Consider the following 23,614-nt stretch of genomic DNA (forward strand, 5'->3'; position numbering starts at 1 on the left):
CCAGATGACAGAACAAGGAGTAATGGTCTCAAGTTGCAGTGGGGGAGGTTTAGGTTGGATATTAGGAAAAACTTTTTTACGAGGAGGGTGGTGAAGCACTGAAATGGGTTACATAGGGAGGTGGTGGAATCTTGTTTCTTAGAGGTTTTTAAAGTCAGGCTTGACAAAGCCCTGGCTGGGATGATTTAGTTGGGGATTGGTCCTGCTTTGAGCTGGGGTTTGGACTAGATGACCTCCTGAGGTCCCTTCCAACCCTGATATTCTATGATTCTATGAGATTTACAAGTCTTTTCTCCCCTCCAGTGTGGTGTGTCAGGAGCCCAAGGGATCCTCTCCACTCTCTTGAATTTTCCTTTCTTTGCTCCCTACCCACTAAAGACCTTAATAATAGGATTCAACCCACCCTTCCAGCTAAAGTAGGTTAGTCACAGCCGCCTTTGGAGCTGCTCAGTGTTGCTATTGATATGAATTGAAATCTTTCTTCTTTCAGTGGCTGAGTTGACTGCATTAGGAGTTCCCTCCCCACCAATAACTTACCAAAGATGACAAAGTACCAAATCTCAGATTGGCATCCCTTGTAGAGAAGAGTGGTTTTTCTACCTCTGGGCTGATTCTATTTATGGTTTTGAATTTGCAATCTCAATATATTACTTGTTTAAAATGACATTTCACATTTTTGAGAAACCTCTAGTGAGGTCTTTTATTTTGTCATGGTACTTCCTGCTTTATTTCATCCACCGTTTTCCTCTTATGTACCACATATCTGTAATTAATTTGAAGTATTTTATGTTTTTCAACATTACATTTAATTGAACACACATTAGTCCAGTTATGTTTTTAGATATAAATCTCTGAATTTTGGCTGACATTTCTCTGTTTAGTTCTCTTCTAATTCTGTGTCTGCAAGTTGGTTTCTCTGTTTACATTCTGTAGGTAACAATAATACAGATCCCCACTGAACTGAAATGCACCAACCTCTCTGAAATTAATTTCATTTTTTTGTCTTTCAACTCTGATCCATTGTCCAGTTTCACATATAACTTACACAAATGCAGGGGTGTGTGTGTGTGTATATGTATATGTATATGTGTATATATATATATATATGTGTGTGTATATGGATATGTATATGTATGTGTGTGTGTGTGTGTATATAAAGATTTTTGAGGTGAAATCCTGGCCATATTGAAGTCAGTGGGAGCTTTGCCATTGGCTTTGGTGGGGCCAGATCATCAATGTCTCAGATAAGAATGAATTCTTCAGTAACTGGCACTGACTTCCTCTAAATTAAAAATATCCAGAATTTAAAATGCAGCTACTTCTGAAATGTGGTATGTAAAAAGGGTGCTATGAAGGTTCCATATTTGACTCTGTAGGACTTCCAGATAAAATGTACTCTTGAAAAGTTAGAGAGTCTTTAACTGCCAGCATTGCAAACTCAACCTGAGATTTGAAGGTCAAGCTGGGTTCTCTTTTGCTTAATTCATCTACAGTTTAAAAAAAAAAAAAAGTCAGCAGTTGGAGTTTAGTTAAAAATTCTGATGATGCTCTAGCCAAAGAAGAGTCTGGCTCACACTTGTATGCCTATTTGCTCTGCAGGAGTGAAAAAACTGTAACTCTGTGTACTTGTATGTAAAATAAGCAGGTATGATTGTGAAGCAGATCTGCCAATAAGAATGTGGCATTTTCATATGATCTTTTCTTAACAACTGCATTCTGATTTGCAGAATTATTAGTAACAGTTACACTAAAGTTTTGCCTCTCACCCTGTCTTTACCATTAAACTGTCAGAATAATGGGCAACCTTTTTCTTTCTTACTGTGAATATATGGCCAACCTTAAGCAAGGTGTCTTAGACTTGAGTGGTTTGGAAATAAAGGAGCTATTGTATCCTATTTTTATTTTATTTTAGTTTTTAGTTTTACTACAAGTTGTGCATATATAGTCTAATCTGGGAGTAAATTATTTCCTGTGTGCTAGAACTTCTGGAAATGCAATTCCTCCTCACCACCTTCCCCCTCTTGTCCCTCCCACCAGCTTCTGCTCAGTTCTGTAGACATGTTCCAGCAAATGTCAGACTATTCATGAAGGAGTATAAATTGTGTACACAATCCCTACAGTAGATTAGTGCTCAGGTTAGCTGAGTGAACTTGCAATATTATGCTTACAAGGGATTTAAGGGTATTATCATTCCTGTGCAAACAGCACATAAAAGTTCTTCAGAGTTTTTTCCATTTAACTTTGGAAGTATGCAGATTATAGAACATGGTTTCAAAAGTAAAATGTGGTTTGTGCTTTTGTAATAAACACAATTTCTAAATTGGGTGTGCATTTATGATTAGACATTAAGTTAAAACCAATTATACTTTCATGTGGATATTTCTCCTCCAATGAATTTGTCATCTTAGTTGTTCATATGGTGGGATTAAAAAAATTCCTTGGATGATATACTTTTAAAAGATGCAAATTAAAGAATTCATCTAAACTTGTTGATGCTGTGGTGGTGTAGTCGGTTGTCCCAGCACTGTGGTCTGTGGAACACTAGCCGATGGTCACCTGGTGCTGCTTTTCCTCTTTGTTTCCAGCTGCTAAATTGCAGTAAAGACCGCTAAAAATGCATAAAATACTTTGTTTTTTTGTATCAGCAATTGCTGTAGTTGCCACGTGAAGGTTACACAGGAGCGCCGCCAGCTTTTCTGCCGCCCTAGGTGGTGGAAAGTCCCGCCCCGAAATGCTGCCCCCCACAGAGGCGGCGGAAGGTCCCGCTGCCGAAATACCGCTGCGGTCGCCGCCGCCCAAATTGTAGTGCCCTAGGCGACTGCCTAGGTCGCCTAATGGGTTGCGCTGGCCCTGATGTTACATGATCACAAAATGGAGGGAAGGTGGTTGCTAGATTTGAAAATTGGATGAAAGATTGTCTGCGTGATTGTGAATAGGAGAGAGAGTCTCGGATATACAATCTCCCTCTATTAAGATGTGATCCCTACTGTGTAAAGGCGAGGAATCCTGTGTTAGGTAAACAGACAGCTGCTTACTTTTGTAATATCTTTTCAGTTCTGGACATTGGTTGTTGAGACTGTACAGTATGTTTAGGTTTAGATGTGTGAGAGAGACACACCTACAGTGTATGATGATTTGGTATAAAATATATCTTGGCATAAATTCGGTCATCACTCATGAATTATGACAGTCATCCCTAATGAGTGTTTATAAAACTTTTGTATCATGTATGTAACAGAAAAGCTATCTTCACCTGTAAAATCAGGTGCCTTAGTTAACATGTGCCCACCTGTACAGGTCTCTAAAGGAGTGAAAAATTGTAGTAATTTTATTTCTAAAATAGATTTTCTATACATAAAACTATCCGAATGTTAAAATAGGATATCTTTGAGCCTTCGAAGAACTGAAGCAAGTGCTCCATGTGTGTGCCTTTACAAACCTGAAAATTTGCCCCTCCAAATGATATAAACCTCCAATTTCTAGTCCTCCAGGATAACAAGGTATTGCAGCTGAAACATGTTACTGATGCAAGGCAGAATGATTGGTCTCTTATGCTATGGGCTGTTACAATTTTGTAGGGAAAGAAGAAACACTTATTTTGCCAGTTGACTTAAAATTAAAATTACTGTTGTTTGAAGCCATTCTTGGATTTGGAATGTTAGAACAAGTCCAGGGGAGATGGGATAATGAAAAAACTGGAAGTTAGGTTGTCAAAGGAGTAAGATAAATGTACTTTGTCACATCCATTTCCACATATATTGTGTATTCTCAGTCTGTCAAACCTATAGTACATATATGTTGGGTGTTCATAGAGTGCATGGTTTCTGTTTTCTGTGTTAGTTTGTAATAAGCATAGACTGACAAAATTTAGCTATATGGGAGTATTTATTCTTGCACTCGTCTACGTGCAATCGTAATGTAATGTGCTGACATCTAACCATAGCTATGAACCAGAATACCTTAAGGGTAAACAATGCTACCTGCATCATAGTTTGTAAGGGACGGAAAAGAAAGCAGCTGTACTATGACAAATTGTACAACCCGCTTGTTTCCTCTGTCCTCTTTCCTTCCTCTGTCCTTAGACAGACAGGATGGATTTGTGAGGGATAACACACAATGTTGGGGAGTGGAACAAACTGTTTTTTCCCTTGTTTTTTATGATGAATATCATACACTCATATGTTTTTTGTTTCTTTTAGTTTATTTCAGAATTTTCCATTTTTGCCAACCTTGAGAAGCCGTGTTCCTGTCAATGGAATATACTCTCTTTATGTCCACCTAGTTAAGTCCCTACTGTGCATAGAGTATAGTGCTAGGGACCAATCCTGGAACCCTTACTCAAAACAGGTATCTCTTACTTATGCAAGAAGTCCTATTGACTACCTGGAAAGCTAACTCAATTTTGTTGTGTTTTTGTTTTTGTTATTTTATTTCAGCAGGATTAAGGGTTACAGGTCTGTGAGCAGGCTGACTAAGGGTTACAGGTCTGTGAGCAGGCTGCAGGAATGGCACCTAATTAGTCAGAATTAATAAAATCTGATTACTCATTGATCCACTGAAAGTTGATGTCTGAATAGGGTCAAGTAAAACTGATACATAAATGTGCTCTCAAAGCCAGTTTACAATAGAGGATAAAGACTTTATCTGACTCAAATCAGGCGAGACCAGCGGTTCTCAAACTGTCGGTCGGGACCCCATTTTAATGGGTTCGCCAGGGCTGGCTTAGACTTACTGGGGCCAGGGGCCGAAGCCAAAGCCCGATCCCCACTGTCTGAGGCCGAAGCTTGAGGGCTTCAGCCTTGGGCAGTGGTGCTGAGATTATAGGCCCCCTGCCTGGGGCTGAAGCCCCTGGGCTTCGGTTCCTCTCTCCACCCCCAACATTCCCCTGGGCATGAGGGCTTTGGCCCCCCAACCCCCACACCTGGGGTGGCAGGGCTTGGGCAGGCTCATGCTTCGGTACTGCCTCCTGGAGTTGTGTAATAATTTTTTTGTCAGAATGGGGTCACAGTGCAGTGAAGTTTGAGAACCCCTGGGCTAGACAAATCCTATGAAGAGGCTCATCTGCAGAGACCAAATGGGTCTTTCGGATGAGCAAATATTGAATGTTCCGTATTTTCTGGGATACATTATTAAAAATGGCATGGATTAAGAGTTCAAAACTTTATACCTCTATAGCAAGAAACGTGCAGATACCACTGTGCGGGTATTTTGCAAAAAAATTTCTAGCAATGTATATTACCTTAGATTTCCTTACATTAAATACATGTTTTCCATGGCTCAAAGTTGGGATGTGTTTTTTTTCCCCCTCTCTGAAGGCCATTGGCTGTATTCTTCTCTAGTTAATAAGTCTCTTTCTCCCTCTCTCTCCTCTCCCCCCCCCCCCCTCCCGCCTTTTGGGCTGCAGTCAGTTCGAAGGGCAGGAAAGAATGATTATGATAACAAGAGGAAACAGGAAGAATAATGCTCTCATTTTCAATCTGTTTTTTATTATTGTTTAAATGTAAAACATTGTTTCAATTAAATACTGACCTGTGTATTGGCAGGTACACACATGTGCTTTAATGAATTCAGGCTTTGTTTGGAGAGCTGTGACCTTTTTATCCCTGTTCTGGATCAGAGCTGCTGCATTGCACACACACTACTGATCACTGAAACGTCACTCTGATACGATTAACAGCTCTGGCAGAGCTTGACTTTACACTGGCAGTGGCCGTACAGAAGAATGGTGTCCCCTTTGGACATTTTTATGTTGTTATGACTAAAAATTGAGTTATCCCTTTTAAAAATGAAAAAGATAGCCATGATATAGTTACAAACTTCCACAAATGGGCTTTTGTGGTAAAATGTGTAGCTGATGGAAAGGATATTTATAAATGAACAGAGATCTGGATCAATTATTTCCTTTCTCTTATGACATAACTTTCTCTCAAGCTGTGATTTATTCATTCATTTTAAATCACTGATACCTTGTGAATAGTCATCATAAATGCTTAGGATCAAATGCAAAACCTAGGATTAAAAAACGAAAACAAAAACTCATCAATCGTATAACTGCAATAACATAGTGTGATTAACCTATTTGGTGGTGGTGGTTTTTTGCTTGCGCATGTGGCTGTGAAATTACAAATTTGTGTGATTGAAATGATGTCCTGTTATGTAATAGTTCTTTTTAAAAATAATAATAGAAGGAGAGAGGAAAAAGAAACAAACAAAAAACCCTTTTGAAATCCTTTTAGTGATGTTGAAGTGAGTCAGTAGCATTTTTTCACTTCTGGCAACTAGCTTTGCAATTTCCTATTTGACCTCATGGAATGTTTTTATTTATGTATCCTGTTAGTTCTAAATGTTCCACATTTGGGTAAAACCTGAACTACAAACATTTTTTATTGTATTAAAGAGCTTGTGTATTGAACGCAGGTGTTCATGCTCTGTAATAATTGGCAGTTTATGGAGATACACCAGCTGTACTGATCCACAGGGGAGATATTAGAGCTATTCACACATTGCATATATTGTAGGAAATTTAAAATTCCTGTAATTGTCAGAAATCTTGTATGTCCAAGTTCATAAGTGCTCCCATAGAAAATATACAGTAATCCTCTGATAGTAAAGTCATTTTTATTTCAGAAACAGCTTATCCCTTATTATTGTGCTTTCTTGCAGCATTAATTGACAGTTTCTTCACTTAAGCATAGAAAAAAAAACCAATAAAATATTTGTCTCTGTTTTCATGGCTCATTTATGTCAAACTGGTACCACATATTTTTGTAAGCTACATCAGTTAAATTCTATTACATTCAAGATTTATTTTAATACAGTAAAATGTATAGTATCAAAAGCAAGTTTGGAAATAGAGGCAGAAAGATCAAAATGGGAGTAAATCTTGAAAGAAACAAACTAAAGGGGAAGGAAAGCTAAGGTGCTTTTGGGCAGCAAAGTGTCAGGTATCACTTCACAGGAAAAGGAGTTGACAGTCCCTCTCCATGTGGAATGGTGAGATCCCATATAGAATAGTGTTTAGTTCTGGGTACTACTACTTCTTAGCCTATGCGCAGCGTGCCTTGGATAGCACATGACCAGGATTCATCACCGAATTCAGATCATTGGCTTCCTTGGTCTGGGCCAGGTACCGATGGGGAGTGGGACATGAAGGCTGATCCATGCCCCCCTGGGTGCTTCTGTACCCAGAAAGGTATTGATAAATCAGAGAAGGGGGGGGGGACAGAGCTTCTGAGGGCCTGAGTTATAGGGAAAGACTGTAGGAATGTTGTATGAATGGTTTGGCTAAACAGAGGGGAAGCAGGGAAACCATAAGTGTTTGTTTGAAAAGTATGAACGCGGTGGAGGGAGAGGCATTATTCATGGTAGTTCAAGACAATATGAAGAATAATGTGGAAAATGGGTTGAACATGAAGAAAAACCTCCTTATGTTGAAGTTTTATTAGACAGTGAAAGTTCTCAGTGAAAGCAGCAAAAATCTCATCACTTTAAATCCTGTTAAAGTAGATTAGGCAAAGAGAGCACTAGGGGCCCAATCCTGCATTGGCAGGAGAATGGACAAGACAGCCAATCTTAAATGAATTGGTGGTTCCTATATAATACCTGTGCTAGATATTTGTATTTTTTTTCCTCCTAAAATGTGGCTATAAAAATGACCTAAACTAGTTTTTTCTTGTCCCCTCCCCATACACCCTATAATGGTTTTCCTGGGAATTATGGCTATTTCATTCTGTCTCTTGAAGCTGATCTGTCCTACATGTATATGTGGTCAAAGAATCCCCTTTCCCCTTCATCAGAAATATCTGTTGTGTTCTTTGAACTAGCCAGAGCCTGATGTTGGGACGTTCTGTTTAAAGATCATTTCCTTGCCAATGCTTCAATCTTTTGTGCATGTATATATTGTACGTTCTGTATTTGTTTGAAACAGGATGAAGTCAACATGTGTTTGGTTTTCTTTGTAGGTTTGTGTGCTTTGCGGAGAGCACTGGGAGAACAAGCTAACCTGTTAGACAGCGAGGTGGCTGGGTCAGTGATGATTACTCTCAATGACTTCCTGCAGGGGATGAATGATGTCAGGCCCAGTGCCATGAGAGAGGTGGCTATTGATGTGCCAAAAGTAAGTCATGTTCCCCAGAACACTAGAAACATTGTTAAAGCTAAATGCTGTAAAGTCATAGTGAGACTTCGAAGAGCCCTGTCTGCAAAGGTTCATTTTAGAAAATAGAGGTCTCCAATAAATGTTATGCATCATTCTTTTTTTTTTTTTTTTTTTTTTTTTTTGATGTCAGATTTTTGTTTGTTTGTTGGCATTTGTTGTTCAGCATGAAAAGTAAGCACTGCAGGAAGACCTATGTCTCTTGTTGACTGTGTACTCTGTTCTCAAGATCTGAATAGGTTAATTGTTTAAAAGTCTAAAAATGTAAGCTTAAAACAGGCACTGAATAGGTCTGTACGTCGGAGCCACTAGTGTTCCAGCAACCAGTTCAATTAGAAACAAAACATTGACATTTGTCACCAAAATATATTGAAACAAGGCTATGAAAAAGTTTGTGTGATTGTATGGAGCATAGCTGATAAATTGTATAGGTCAACAAGATCTGAATCACTGAAAGCATAGGGACAAATTCTGCCGACAGTCATACTTCTACAATCTCATTGGCTTCAGTGAGATTGCAGAGGTTTAATTAAGAGCAGAATTTGACCTCCTGTGTGAGTCATTACTGGTCAGCAGTGATCACTTCCGAAGTCATCACTTTGCCTGCACAATTGTGTGTGAATATGCTACTTGTTCATCGGAAAAATTAGTTACTTTTTGGAAATGATATACATTTACCACCTTCTGTCACAAATTTTTCAACTTGCGTTGAAAAGAGAAGATCCTTGGCCTTGAAAAGCTTACAATCTGCTGAGATAACCAGATAAGTCTATTCTACAGTGTTCTAATAAGCCCTGTGTTATCTGAGAAAAACAACATGTGCCTAAAAAAACAAAACAAAAAACCCAAACCAAATTACTTAACTCTAATAATCAAAATATTTGTAGGCATTAACTTGTCCACTCGCTTCTAGGAGAAGGTGATGTGTTAATGGACAGATAAACAGAATGGGTGTGTATCCTACATTTCTATCTTGTTAATATTGGCAAAATAAATATTTGTGCTTTATATTAAGAAAATTCCAGAAAATCACAAAAGGGGGGCATATAAATCAACTCCAAGTCAAAAAAAAATAATAAACTAGAAGAAAGTTACTAAGCATCATTTCACAAAGATGAATCAACAGGGAATTCAATCACATAATAGGTGGTTATTCCCAAACTATGGGAATAAGAAATCGGAAGAGTGAATGGTACACTTCATTTAGTAGCCTTTTCATGTATTTTGCACTATGGGCCAAACGTGGCTTTGTTTGCTATTGAAGTCAGTGGAATTACTCTGGATCTACACTAGAGATATTCAGGATTAATATGTCTGAAATCAAAAGTAGAATCTGGCCCTGTCTATTTCACTTACATATACCTAAATACACCTCTACCCCGATATAACGCGACCCGATATAACACGAATTTGGATATAACGTGGTAAAGCAGTGCTCTGGGGTGGGGCGAGGCTGTGCGCTCCGGTGGATCAAAGCAAGTTCGATATATCGCGGTTTCTCCTATAACGCGGTAAGATTTTTTGGCTCCCGAGGACAGCGTTATATCGGGGTAGAGGTGTAGCTCCCGTTACCATAATAATATCTGAATGCTTCAGAATGTATTTCTCTTCATAATACTGTGAGATAAGGAAGTACTATTATCCCCATTTTACAGCTGGATAACTGAAGCACAGAGACAGAGTAAATGATATGCCCAAGGTCACACAGGAAGTCAGTGGCATATCAGGAAATTGAACTCAGGTCTCCTGTGTCCCAAGCTAGTGGCCTAACCACTAGAGTCTAAATTGTTGTTCTTCTCAGTGCCTTCCTCCTTATGTCTCAGTCCCTTTTCCCACAACCTTAGTCATCAGACTGCTATTTAAAAACATTTCTTTATTGAAATGAGTACACAAAAAGTGTTGTACACTGGCAGGACTTGGGCTTTTACAGATATAGGTCTCGTTCTGTCCATGCTTAACTTCATTGATTTCATTGGGACGCCTTGTGCATGCAATATTTAATAATACTTTTGAAACTTAGGTTCTGATTTTTAGCTAGGCCTCAATCTAATATTGCAAGCACAGTCTTGCTCTTGCAGTTAGAGGATGAAAAATTGCATGTCCAATTAATTGCACTTACACTTGCACCTGTGTGGATGCTTAAGTACTTGATTGTGAGTGCAAACCAGGTAGTTTGGCAGCTAAATGGGTGCAATCGCAGAGTCATTTGGGGCCCATGATCTTATGCCAGCAATATAATAGACTATTTATTTATGCCTTAGCATACGTCACTATTTGGGGTCATGATGTGTGATTGTCCAGTCTTGGAACATCTGTTGGGAAACCTCTGGAATTATTTGCTCTTCACAAGAACTGGAACCAACATTAGTTATAAATACAATAATAAGTTCTTCTTTTTATTCCCCCTTCACCTCCTTTCAATACAATATTTACAGTTCATGGACTTGGGCCATTTTTCCATCCAGCACTTTATTAGCTGGCTCGAGTCCATGGTGCACTGTGATATGTTACTTATGCGCTCTGCAGTAATTTACACCAGTGGAAAGTGCTTTCTTGCACTAAGCTTAGTATGTTCATATCATATTGTAAAAATTATGGGTTAAACAAAAAACCCCTAACGGAAACCAAATTGGCTTAATGAGAAGTAGTTGATTCCTGCAATTGGAGTCCTATAACTTCAGTTCTCTTTTTTTCTGACTAGTGCATGTGCTAATGATGCAGCATGTTTAGTTATCTGAGAGTGATTAATCTTCAGATACTTTCACCTGCATATTTCTGTGAGGATAGCTTTTCTAATTATTATTATTATTATTTATTAAGACGAAGCCGCCTATCTAAGTAGACAAGTAATTATGTGTTACTTTTTTGGTAAATAAGGGATTACATTCTTTTTTTTTTTTTTTTTTTTTTTGAAAAGTGCTTCAAAGTTTGACATTAATTTTGTTTGTCATCTAAAAAACCCTGGCTAAAAATACATTAAAGCATGATATAAATGACCAACCACAGGAAACTTTCCAGTAGGAGACAATAGCTTGGGTATGAACTGTATTACTCTATTAACAGTTCATTTTTTTTCTTTTTTGGAAAGATATATTATTACAAAGGTCAAACACGTGCATTGATGCACTTTTTGGGCTAATACAGTGAGTTAGCAGTAAAATCAAATACAGCCTTAAGAAAACTGAGAGGCACTTTCATTATGTTAGGTTAATATTTTTCAGTTTAAAATTGGCTGTTTTTCATGTTAGGGCTGTTTAAAGTAGCTCTATGGAAAGCAAATGAGAAAAGACCGCAAAGATGGGGTAACATACCATATTTTAAACCATGAATAAAGGCAATTTGATAAAAGGTTCATTCCTGCTTTGGTTATGTGCCGATACCATTCTCTCGTTGCTACCCCTGTATTTTCCTGAAAGTGTAACATCCTCTTTCCACCACTCAAGATAAATAATGCTCTTGTTTTATTATGAAGTCAGCAGAGAAGTTAGTCAAAATATGCAGAATTTTTCTCTGAAATCTGCACCACTTTGAGCAGCGCAGTGAGTGGGAGTTTTTATTGTCCTAATTAGCTCTAAATTTTTTAATCTTGACCCTCCTACAATTCTTTCTGAAATTCAGTATATGTAGTATTTTGTTAAACTAAGTTGCTCTGGTTGTGCTCATTTTTAATAGAAAACCAGCAAAAGCCACACTGCTGTGCCTGTACCATTTTACTTGTTGCACAGTATACCATATATTTATCTTAACTCGTAAGAGCAGTATCTATCAGCTGCATTATTTGAATGATGAAGGCTATCGGATGCAATACTTAGTTTTTCTATTCAAAACATACCCCATTTATTGATGGGGGGGAAAGCAGTCCGATTAAGTGAGTTTGGAGAGGGACTTAGTGAGCTTATTTGGAGGACAGAAGAAGAAAGGCTTGTCCAGGTGTAGAGGTGGCACGTTACAGTCCACTTCCTGGTGTACTATATATTTGCATTCTCTTGGCACTCCATGTATGCAGAGAGAGCTATGCCGTGTGTTTGTGAGTGGGGAGAATGCAAAATGTTTGTGTGATGACTGCAAGAATCTGAGTGTCCTGTACTCCTTCATTTTAATGGAACTTCTCTTGAACTTCATTACATGTAACCTCTTTGGAAGACTGCTCTTGTGTGTCAGGGACTTTGGAGACGGGGCCGGGGGGGGTTTCATGTTATACATCAGGAAGTTAGTTCTGTGCTTCAGTGGTTTAGGGAGTTCAGCTATAGTAGCCATTCCTCCCTCTTCTATGTGTTTTTTTTAGAATTCTCTGAGGGTTTTCCCTGCCTGTTTTTTGTCCTATTGTAATTCAGCACACTGAGACTTACACCTTTCTAGCCAAAAAGTTCTGGATGAGATGTCCTTTGGTGCATGTCTGCTTTGTTTCTTTATTACTGCGTCATAACTGTCTAGGGAGTTACTGTTCTGCATCACGTTCTCAGCCCTGCTGACTTGAAGAATTAAATATGTAGTGCCAGGAATGAAACCTAGGTGTCCTATATTGCACAGCAGCGCACTATCACTATCCCTCTGAGCTTACTCCTGAGGGAATTCTGTGCCAAAAAATGAGTTAGGCTGAGGCCCAATCAGATTAAGAAAATAAAAAATAGCAAATGGAGCAGTCTCAATGTCATAGACTCTTGTAGATCACAGCCTGCATTATAGAAATTCTAGATAAACAAGTTAGCTAAACATTTAACCCTGCATGCTGTGTTAGTATGAAAACTCATGACTCTCCTCTTTCTTACAGTGCAGTTTCGAGGAATCAAACAGTAGCTTTCCTTCCTAGCACCAGGTTCCAAAAGGGAACTTATCTAGAGTGAGTCTTCAGGTTTTTCCACACCTGTGTTTCTCAAAAGCCACCCTTTACCTCTCTAATTTCTCCTTTTTCATGTACGCCTTGTCTTGATGGTAAATGGCATACCGCAGTGGAACAGACACAGTATGTTTGAAGAGTTATTTGAACAGTGGTTCAGGGTACTTTTGTCATAAGTGTCCTTTCTCTGAATTTTTGTAGATGTGCAAGGTACCACAAAACTCATTTTGCTTGTTGCTTCTAAAAATTTTAATAAATTCCTGATTTACGTATTCCACTGTAAAAAAAAAAAAAAATTTTTTTTCCTCTGCGTGACACATATGGTTTCTGTTACAATCTCCTGTATCCAGCTCTCTCCATTAGAAGAGAACATGTTCCACTGGAACAACCAGTCCATCTTTTACATACGTGAATTAATATAATAATAAAATAATATGGGTTTTTGAAAATTAAGGCAGTCTATTTGTCTTTTCTCCTTCCCTAGGAAAAGTATGCTGCTGTTACTATCCCATTATCAAGTTAATTTGGAAATTTATAAATTTTGTTTCATGTAATGTATATGGCTTTTAAGAAAAGTGTTTTCCAGCAGTGTTAAGAAACTACAGAAAACATCTTTCCTGACTCTTTACTAAAACATATTGTACTGTAGATTATTATTATTATTTTTTTATTTATTTCTGTTAAAGTTAAGGAGACATACTAAGACCTGGTCTTAAGAATTTGTATCTTTGCTTCATGCTAACTAAGACTCTGTAAATATGTCAGCCTCTTATTTTGAGGAATTAATTGTCATGCAATTTCTGAAGTTACTGTTTTCTGCTTCATTCACTATCTTCAGTAACAGTTATTTCCCCCTCAAAATAAGAAGCAACAACACGCACAACTATGTGTAGCTGTGCGAGCCCATTTACTACTATTTAGCTAATGTTTGTCCATTCAGGCCTGTTTGTATGATGGAAAAAAATCAAAAATGCTCTTTCACAGTACTTCTCTGAAATAGCACATTAGAAATAAGTTTTAGCACTGGCAGGTAGCAAAATCTGGGGTATGGCAAGTTAGCAAAATTGGCAGGCTGCTTTGGCAGTTCATAAGCCCTAACCACTTATTCCTCAAATACTAGATTCCTTAGAGTCAGAAACAGCAATCCTCTCTTTTTCTTTTCTCTGAATTGATATTTCTCTTAACTTTTTTCCCCCACAGCAAAATTCTGCCATTAGCTAGTTCATCTGTACTCTTCTGAGGCAATGCTGTCAGTTGTGTGTATTTTTATGCTTCCTTAATCAACCACAGTACTTATTGCCCAGTCAGGCACCTCTTTCTCCGCAGTCCTTGTTTTTTCTGCTTCCCCATCCTTGTGTCTACCTCGGTCAAGCACAGATGAATCTTAAGAGGGGAGTCCTGATTTTATAGCCAGTAAATCTGTTGCCTGTGTTTGAAGACTCCCTATTTTAGGAGAATGTCATCTCAAAACATAAGGTCATCTGAGTCAGTTGCCTCTTATTGTGGAGACTTGATATCTTTAATATCTAAAACAGAATAGAATGGATGCTGACAAAAAAAGGGGGGGCATAATGGCAGACTACTTATTGCAAACATAGAAAATACAAGGAATTATCTGGAGTGGGGAAAATTATCAGTATTCTTCACAACCCTGTAAGAAAAGGTACGACTCATTTTACCCACCATTTTGAATAGCCTCCATTCTATTTAGTGGTATACATTTGTTGGTGTCTGTGCTTTTACTCATGATGCACCTGCCTCACATCTTTAGCATAGCAACTCCAACTGCAGTTACTCCTTACATTTTAATCTTTAATATGTAAATACTCATCCAGTATTTTTTTAACATACTAGTTAAATCTCCAGTGCACAAGTCCAGGGTGGAATAAATATCGTTGCAAAGTGATTTAAACCACTTCAGTCCTTCAAACACATATGCATGCTAGTAGTCCCTACTACGTGGCAACTTGCACCTAGTATAATTTCTTTAGTGTGCTAGATGGAAATAATAACCTCTTAAATTTATATAGAATTTTCCCTAGAAGGATTCCAAAGTACTTTACAAATTATATATAAATGCCACACACCTAGGAATTGAAACAATGGGAATTATCTAATGATCCTGCAGAGTTTACAGATTATGTGGGTGGTAGTATTGATACTGGGTTGTCTTTTTGGATAACCGCAGTTATTCATTTTTGAAATAGATGCTCAATATATAAAAAATTATTTTCCTCCCTTTCATTATGTAAATCACCATTTTCCCTTTTTTCTTTACTGATAATTTATCAGATGCTGCCTGTTTTAATTTAAAAGGCTTTAAAACTTAAAGCACTTTTTTTTTTTAAACTTCATGAAATAAACCTATTGAAAAGGATATAGATGCCATAGTTCTATACAACCCTCCATTCTGTGCTAATGTGTGAATTCAGCAAAATGGTCTGCTTTGTAGGTACTCTGGTCAGACATAGGAGGACTGGAAACTGTCAAATTGAAATTGAAGCAGGCGGTGGAATGGCCCCTCAAGCATCCTGAATCCTTCATCCGAATGGGGATTCAGCCACCCAAAGGAGTACTACTTTATGGACCTCCTGGATGCTCAAAAACAATGATAGCGAAAGCTTTGGCCAATGAAAGTGGCCTCAACTTCTTGGCGGTGAAGGTAGGTCATTTATTTTTATTTTTTCTTAATCTCAGGAAAGTAAATGGTTTCAGACAATACAAATGTTTTGTGTTTTGGACCAACTTTCTGCTGCACAGCTTCTCTTCACATTCATTACTCATGGGCTAGTGCCCCCCAGCTGTGGAATTCGGAAGCAGTCCAATGTTGTTGCTGGAGGCTCCAGGACTGGGCTCCACTGTTGGCTTCAGCTCAGACAGACACCAGATTTTCTGCTTCCAGCGGTGGAACAAGTTGGCAGTTCGGTTTCTCCTGGCCATTTAGGTTTTGTTTTTTATTTATTTTTGTGCAGTTGTGATTTATAATCTTCCCGGCATTGGGTAAATAGCACCAAGATAGTTTCAGCCACTTGGATCTGCTGCTGTAGTGCCCTCTGCCAGGCCCCTCTGCTCCCACTCAGGTGTGGCAGAGCTGTCCTGCAAACACCTGGCTAAATCTAAGCGGAGCACCTTACATGAGGCAGCACTTTTCAGGCTCTACAGAGGATGAATGATGCCCTCCTGTTGCCTGCCTGCCAGCCAGCCAAACTTTGTGCTGCTAGGGCATGAGGCTCAGAGTCAGACTGGCATGTTGGCAGACCTATCCTGCCCCGAGAAGCTGTGACTCCAGTGCAGAAAAGCCTGATCAGGAGCTTCTGAGCTTTTGGGGAGGGGGTCTAAGGACGAGGAGGAAACTATCTGGCCGGTACAGGGCCCTCAGTAGACCTAGGCTGGGGAGGAGGAGGAGCCTTGAAGGATCCAGTGTCATCCGCCGCCTGCCCTCAAGATACTGAAGTGGGTCCTCTGATCCACTGGGGAAGAAACAGGGCTCTGCACAGCTCCCCATCCTCCCTTTATGAATTGGGGGGGGGGGGATTCTCATTATACTCTGGGATAAGCCCTGTAAAACCCAGAGACTCTCAAAAAGGCAAAAGCAAGTGTTGCCTTCACAAGGCAGTAATTTAATATTGTTAATAAATGACTGAGGTGAAAATCAGAGGTGAAACCCCTTCTCCCCTAAGGGAGGGTTTGCTGGGGATTTCTCCTATCAAGTCTCTTGCTCAGTGCTCTGGACCATGCTCACTGCCCCTTCCACACCCTGCAGCATCTGTGGGCATGTGAAGAAGCCTGTGCAGCCCTGCCTCAGGTTTCACCCTAATGGAAATTGTGCCTGTCTGGCTTTCAGCCCAAGGACCCTCGCTGTGCCAGGGAAAGGGGCTCAGATTTGAGGCAGCAGTGGAAAGGAAATTGTCTTCTGATCATCCGCCATAAACCCTGCTCAGTCAGAGAAAGGGGCTCAGACTATGAAAGGTGGGAAAGGGTCTTTCTCTCCACCGCTCCGATGGCTATCTTCACAAGGCTTAAAGCCTTGAGCACTTCAGGGAGCCTATGACCCTGAGGGTTTCCATTGCTCACAAAGTTGCAGTTCTGTGGAATTACAGCAGGGTAACATCCCTGCCCTTGTTCAAAATTATCCTGATTTATGGGCTGTGCTGCTGAGATGGCACAGAGGTGTCAGCCTTCACTGTCAAAGCCAGCATAGCAACCATTGGTTACTACCAATATCAAGTGATCCAGGAAGGGACTATTACTCTGACACGGGGGAAAAAATCTAGAGCAGACGCTTCAAAGGAAATCTCGATACATTTTCTTCCAGACCAACAAAATCCTCCGTGAGACAAAGGCAAAGAGTGTTTGCATATACGAGCTCACAATTCCTGTACCAGACTTTCTTCTGATCTGCCCTCTACACCCTCTGAAGTGGCTGGTGGAAGTTGCAGCAAGGCACAGATTGCATGTTGTGCACCTTTACCCATGAATAGGCAACATGCCAATCAGTACCCTGTCCAGAGAAACAGACCCATTCAGAAATGAACAGTTGCTGGAAAGGATTCATAGCCATCAGTTCTTGGAAATCAAGAGGAGCCTTTGATCCCAGTGCAGAGAATATCTCAACCAAAGGTCAAAACAGACACGTATCTGGCTGTAATTGTACCAAAATGGTAAACATTTGCAAAGATTCAAAACTTCATTCTATCAGTCATTTCCTGAGGGGTCATGAGTAGCCAATTATTTCAAATGGGTAGGATTGCTGGTGCTGCGCATTGACTTCCTCCACTGAGTGGGTTTCTCAAAATGTACCTGCCGAAGTTCCTTCTGAGGACATAGAATCATGTACTTGATGTGATGCTAAATTAGGTGTTATTCTCAGATAACATCCAGTACCCCTTTGTGGGCAGGTAAGTTCAAACAATATGCTGAAAGCCAACCTAACTTTTACTGTAGACCCTTGTGTACTCACTATAGAAGCAAGCATGCTTGGGAGACAAATTTCCAAAATCTCATAGTACACATCCTGTTAGTTCATTTCAACTTCTCTATCAGGGTGTGGCTGGAAGAAAGAAAAACAAAAAAAAGGGGGGGGGGCATGCAAACATGGGTACAGGGGATCATCATCTACTCCAGTATCTTGTTTCTGACAATGACCAGTACCAGCTGCACCAGTAGAAGGTGCAAGAAACCATGGTAGTGGGCAATTATGATACTCGCAGAAGTCGCCTCTTCCTAAGGTTTGCTTATGATTGAGGCCATAAGTGTTATATCCCTTCCAAAACCAGGAAATAACCAGAGGTCAAAGCTTCTCCTTGGCAGTGGAAATAATGTTCTTGGTAGAGAAGAGTCTGCTATCTTTCAAGACAATTTACACAAAGAATACAGGAAAGCGGGAGAAGGAGAGTTGGGGTCTTCCTCCCAGTCCTGCACTAACCCAGAAGACAGCATTTTGGACATGCTAGATAGCCAGGGATCCCACATTGTGCCTGCAGAAAACCCCAGAGCTCTTGAAGCCAAAAATTCCTTCATTCAGACTGGGTTGTATCCTGTTCATTTCATTCTATCCAAAATTCCAAGTCTTTAGGGCCTCAAGCTTGTTGTGGGCAAGCATGGTAGGCTTCTGAGAAACTATTCACAGAAGTCCCTAGAGGCATTGGGGGAAAGTGTATGAGCCTCAACTGACAAAGATTAGCTAAGTTAGTTTCTATTCCTCTGCAAAGGCATCCTTCGGTATGAAGATGCTCCTAGGTTGGTTCCCACATTACTCCTTAGTTTTTAAAGCTCTTGCTTTATATGGGGACAGCTTCCATTCCTGCCTGTTGTTCTACTATAATTTATTAAACTCTGCTTATCCTTTTCCCTCCCTATTTCTGGGATTCACTGCTCGCTACTTCCTGTGAGTAATGAAGAAGAGAGAAGCTGTGCAATAGAAGGAGAAATTTCTTACCTGAATGTTTTTTTCCCCGTTAGCAACTTCTCTCTGATTTCAACCCACCATGGTAGTCTGGTGAGATACCAGAATATAAATTTATTTTTTTTTCTAAAGGGAGACTTAAACATATATTGCCTTAAGGTTAATTTAATACATTATATCACGGTGTCTTAATGCTAATAAAGTTCTACACCTGTGGTCTGAGCTGAAGGGTGGAGCCTAGTCCTGGAGCCTCTAGCAACAATGTTGGACCACCTCTGAATTCCACAGGTGGGGGGCACTGGCCCAGGTGTACTGAATTCAGAGAGAAGCTACTAACAGAAAAAATCAGGTAAGAAATTTCTCATTCCTTTATTACAGTCTGCTGTCCCTCATTGTTCCTGATTGTCTTTTGTGTATATAAATCTCAAGTAAGCTTTTTTCCTTTTATTGCTTGAAGAGTCAGAGTTGTATTTCGTCTGAGCCTCAATAGTCCGCAACACCTCACTTTAAAAAGACTGAGTTTTGAATCGGGTGGAAAAAAATAAAAGTAAAAAATTGAAATGTTTAATGTACAGTTTGATATATTATACTAAAGATCAAATGCAGTTTATTTAATGAAATCCTAAATTTTTTAAGTTTTAAAATTCATACACAGTCTCTTCTTAGAACATTGCAAATGAAATGCTAAACTTATTGGATAAAGTGTACCTATTTTTACAGTAATGGTATCCCGTTTAAATGGACAATGTGACCCGATATAACATGAATTCGGATATAACGTGGTAAAGCAGTGCTCCAGGGGGGCGGAGCCGCGCACTCCAGTGGATCAAAGCAAGTTCAATATAACGCAGATTCACCTATAACACGATAAGATTTTTTTGGCTCCCGAGGACAGCGTTCTATCGAGGTAGAGGTGTACCTATTCTCTTACTATCTCTTCCCATCCCACTCAGATGTTCTTGAATGGCATTCTGGAAGCAAAAAAAAAAAAAAACTAACAAAAAGGGAATTGCAATGCATAACATTTGATAGGAAAAGTTAGGCTAATTGTAATTTTAATAACGCAAAATTTGTAAAAGCAAAAATTGTGTAAGGCAAGTTTTAAAAAAAAAACTATGTAAAAAGTTGTTGCAACTTTGTGTAAATAATGTGCAAACAATATGAAATGTAGACTAAAAGTCTGCATAAGTTTAAAAAAAATATATCAAAATGACCAAAATGCAGCTGTTGCTTATTATTGTCTGTAACAAAAGGTATAAATGCTTGCTGTAATTGTTTACCTGTGAAGAGACCTGCCTAGGAGGGGGAGACCCTGTGTCCCAGTGCACTCTCCTCCTTTACACAGCTGTTTAAAAAAAATAAAGTATCTAACTTTGCTGTACCCAACCAAAAGAGTAAGAACGCTATTATTCTCTGACAATTTGGGAGCTCGTCCGGGATGGCAACGCCTACTAAGACAGTGGCAGCTGATACGGATTGTTCCCCTTTGATCCCCATGGCGCCACAAAAAAGGTATAAAACCTTTTAAAATCTCTATTGGGGTATCGGAAAAAAACTGCCCGTAAAGACCGTCTGTCCCTGTTGGGCTTACGCCATCTGAACTTACTGACTGTGCAGCAAGATCAGATGCAGAGCGGTGCTGGAAAACTGTTTTGCCACCCCCAATAAGGTTAGTAATGTGGTGCTGGGGACTTAGTTTTGCCGCCCCCAATAAGGTTAATGCATTAAAAAAAATGCATTAGGTATGCACCGGTGCTGAGGGGTTGTTACCGCCTCAAAAGGGGTTGTTACCGCCTCATAGTTTATTAAGTCCGGACATAAGGTATAAATGCATCGTGGTATATAAAAATAGAGGCCTTGAAGTGTGTGTGTGTACACCAGTGTAAATAAAAGTTACCGGAAGACGCCCAAAGTATTCTGCGAAGTCATTTGGCTCGTAATCAAAACTACTTTAATGCAGCCTTGGGCTCTCTTCCCCATTACCTACTTATGCAGGGGCTTGAATTTAAAACAACAGCTTGGGGTAAAACATCAGGGGATGTTTGATTACAGGACTCTTTGCCTCCATTATCACATCGCTATATGAGTCTTGCTACTGTCGTTACTTCATCATGTTTAGAAGGTGTACAAAATAAATTGTACCTACAGTGTTCTTGCATAAGTGGAATGTTTTCACAGCACTAGGAACCACGGTAAAGTGATACTTTGGAAGGAGTTTGCCATTTAATAGTATGGTATTAATTAACTAATAATTAGTGGTATTTAATTCTGTGGTAATTGATTCATGTGAGAAGTTTGGAAAATGTATGAAAGGAAATCTTTGATAACATACCTTGGTGTTCAGGAAAGTTAATATATAGAAGTAGCAATGTGGTTCCAAGACAGGTAAAGTTTACAGCCGTAACAGAAATGCTGATGAAACCAGACAAAATGCAGGAAGAGCGAATCGAACTTTAAGAAACATGTTTTTTGAAAAATAGACCTACTTACAGCAGCCCATGTGGGCAGTGTTGGTACTCTAATCTTCTGATGACCATCTCATTGCCTCACCCTATTGTGCTCTCAACTCCGACACAGCTTCCTTCTCTGCCCATCCTTTTGATCATATTGTAAATGTAATTCTGCACCCTGTTGTCTCCCTGAGGCTGAGGCCTTTGGGTTGCATCTGTTCCAGTGAATACCCATCCATTCACTCTGATGGCAGCTAGTCCTCTGTATTTACTTTTCAATGAAAACCTGTTCCTGGTCCCAATCACACTAACAAGGAGAGTCTTGGAAACTTCTGCTCTTAGAGGACATGGGTCTTACTGTCTCCCCCAAAAAGACAAGGGAGCTCTTTGTACTTCACACTCACTCGTAAACAAGGTTAACTTTTCCTTCATACCTTACAAGAAAACATTTTCTTGTTTTTTCCCAAAGCATCAATGCCTGAACAAAAAAACATGGCATGTGCTAGTTGTGAGAAGAGCAGTTAAAATGTTCCTTTTAGCACTTGCCTGCACTGGGGGTAGTGTAGATATTCTGTTCCAGTATGAAAAGTGGCTTGCAGTAGTGCGGCGTAATCCATTTCAAACATGCATAAGCTGCACCAGTGTGAGCCCCCCTACCTCCATTTTTTTACATAAGGCAGGGTGTCTACAGATTTCTACCAATGCAAAAATTCCTTGTGTAGACAAGCCCTAAGCAGAAGTGGTCAGCTTTGGAAAACATGTTTTGTTTCCCTCCACTCTAAATCCATCGGCCTGAAACCAGAATAATCCTTCATTTCCAGACGGATCAGGTAGTTGTATCCCTGAAGCATATTCAGCCACAGATAAAGCTGACTCCAGAAAGGATCAGAGCCCATTCAGCTGGTGCCACATTGACCTCAGGGGCAACAATGGCACCAGCCACCACAGAGGAGATATGATAAACCACCTCTTGGTCATTCATCAACTCTTTTTAAAGCACTACAGGCATGACTTTCCCTTCTCTGCAGAAGCACCTTTTGTCAGGAAAGTGCTCAAGGAATGATCACCAAATTAATTATATGACTTGATATGACTTATTTTAGGGAAAGGAGAATGTTTGACTTATTTTTTTTACTTACCCAGTGTTCGCAGCTATTATTTCCTTTCTAACTGTGTTCCAAATGTCCCACCCTGGGGGAGATGTCTGAGTCTAGAAAAGAAAATGTGTTACCCGATAACTTCCTTTTTGAGACTGACCTCTCCTCCAGTGTCCCCTGTTGGACAAAAGGGCTTTGTATATCTATGCACAGGCCTCTTCAGTGTATATAGCTAACAGTTAAATAAGCCATGTCTGATGGGGTATACAGACCTACTGGAGAGCAAGGGGTTAAGGAACAGCTCTGGGTCCAGGTGGCCCTGTCCAGACACACCTACAAAGCCTGCACAAACTGGAGACAGGGCTTTAAAAAGGGGAGCAGAGCAGTTCAGTGGCAGGTAATGAAAGGGAGCAGATGGCTGCTCTTAACAAGAAGTGCTCCCCAGGAGCTGATTGCCTGAGACCTGACAGCATAGACCCCAGAGAAACCAGAAAGGAGAGGTATATGACTGAGCATGTGGATAAGAAACTTGATGGGAGTAATCTACTCTGGGAAGCTGAAGGAGACTAGGGTAGGAAGTGGTTCAGTAGGAGGTGTGTGGCTTTCAACCACAAGGTGTTGGGTGTAGCTGCCCACTATTGGGCCCTGCTCTAGAGCCTGGTGTAGAGGGTGACCCCGGGCTCTGAGAGGACAATACAACAGCAAGACGCTTCACCTAGTTTGAGGAGCCAGCTGGAAAAGACTGTGACTGTTCAAGGGACCCCTCCCTCCTTAAAACCCCTCTATAGAAGGGGAGGACTGGAAACCCTTGGGGTGTGGGTGTTGAGGGACAGGACTATGCTTCAACGGGAGAAGACCTGCCTTGGGAGAGGACCTGCTTGCCTGCCCACTAGTGGCAGCGCTGACCATGGTTGTGCACCTAATATAGTGTGGTGTTGCTGGTTTTATTTAATCTACTAAAAATTAATGTATTGTTTCCATACATCTTTGGAAGTACTTGTGTGGCATGAGGATGGAAGGTTCATAGCCAGATACTGCAGCCATAAGGATAAGTCTGAGCTGCCTCTATTTATATTCAAGAGAAGAGGCACAAGAGGTAACCAATTTTCCATTGCACTCTGTCTTCTTTTGTGATCTGTTGTGAAGTTCAAGGGTTCCTCTTAGACTGCA

The 23,614-nt window shown here is 40.0% G+C and overlaps 1 protein-coding gene across 8 annotated transcripts in view; it reads left to right on the plus strand.

The window, feature by feature from the left end:
• Positions 1-23,614, plus strand: part of AFG2A (AFG2 AAA ATPase homolog A) — a 292,859-nt gene that overhangs the window by 38,296 nt on the left and 230,949 nt on the right. For 6 of the 8 annotated variants that reach the window (XR_010601332.1, XM_005290348.5, XM_065596351.1 and 3 more), the window contains exons 10-11: positions 7,962-8,116; positions 15,445-15,654. Coding sequence is in view for 7 of the 8 variants with exons in the window: in XM_005290348.5 (XP_005290405.2) it covers positions 7,962-8,116; positions 15,445-15,654 (365 nt within the window). In the remaining variant the exon portion in view is untranslated. Of the gene's footprint in view, positions 1-7,961; positions 8,117-15,444; positions 15,655-19,617; positions 19,801-23,614 lie in introns of those variants that run through there. The other 2 variants (XM_065596352.1, XM_065596353.1) reach the window with 2 other exon arrangements.

This window comes from Chrysemys picta, chromosome 5 (assembly GCF_011386835.1).
Source record: "Chrysemys picta bellii isolate R12L10 chromosome 5, ASM1138683v2, whole genome shotgun sequence".
NCBI classification, from domain to species: Eukaryota; Metazoa; Chordata; order Testudines; family Emydidae; genus Chrysemys; species Chrysemys picta.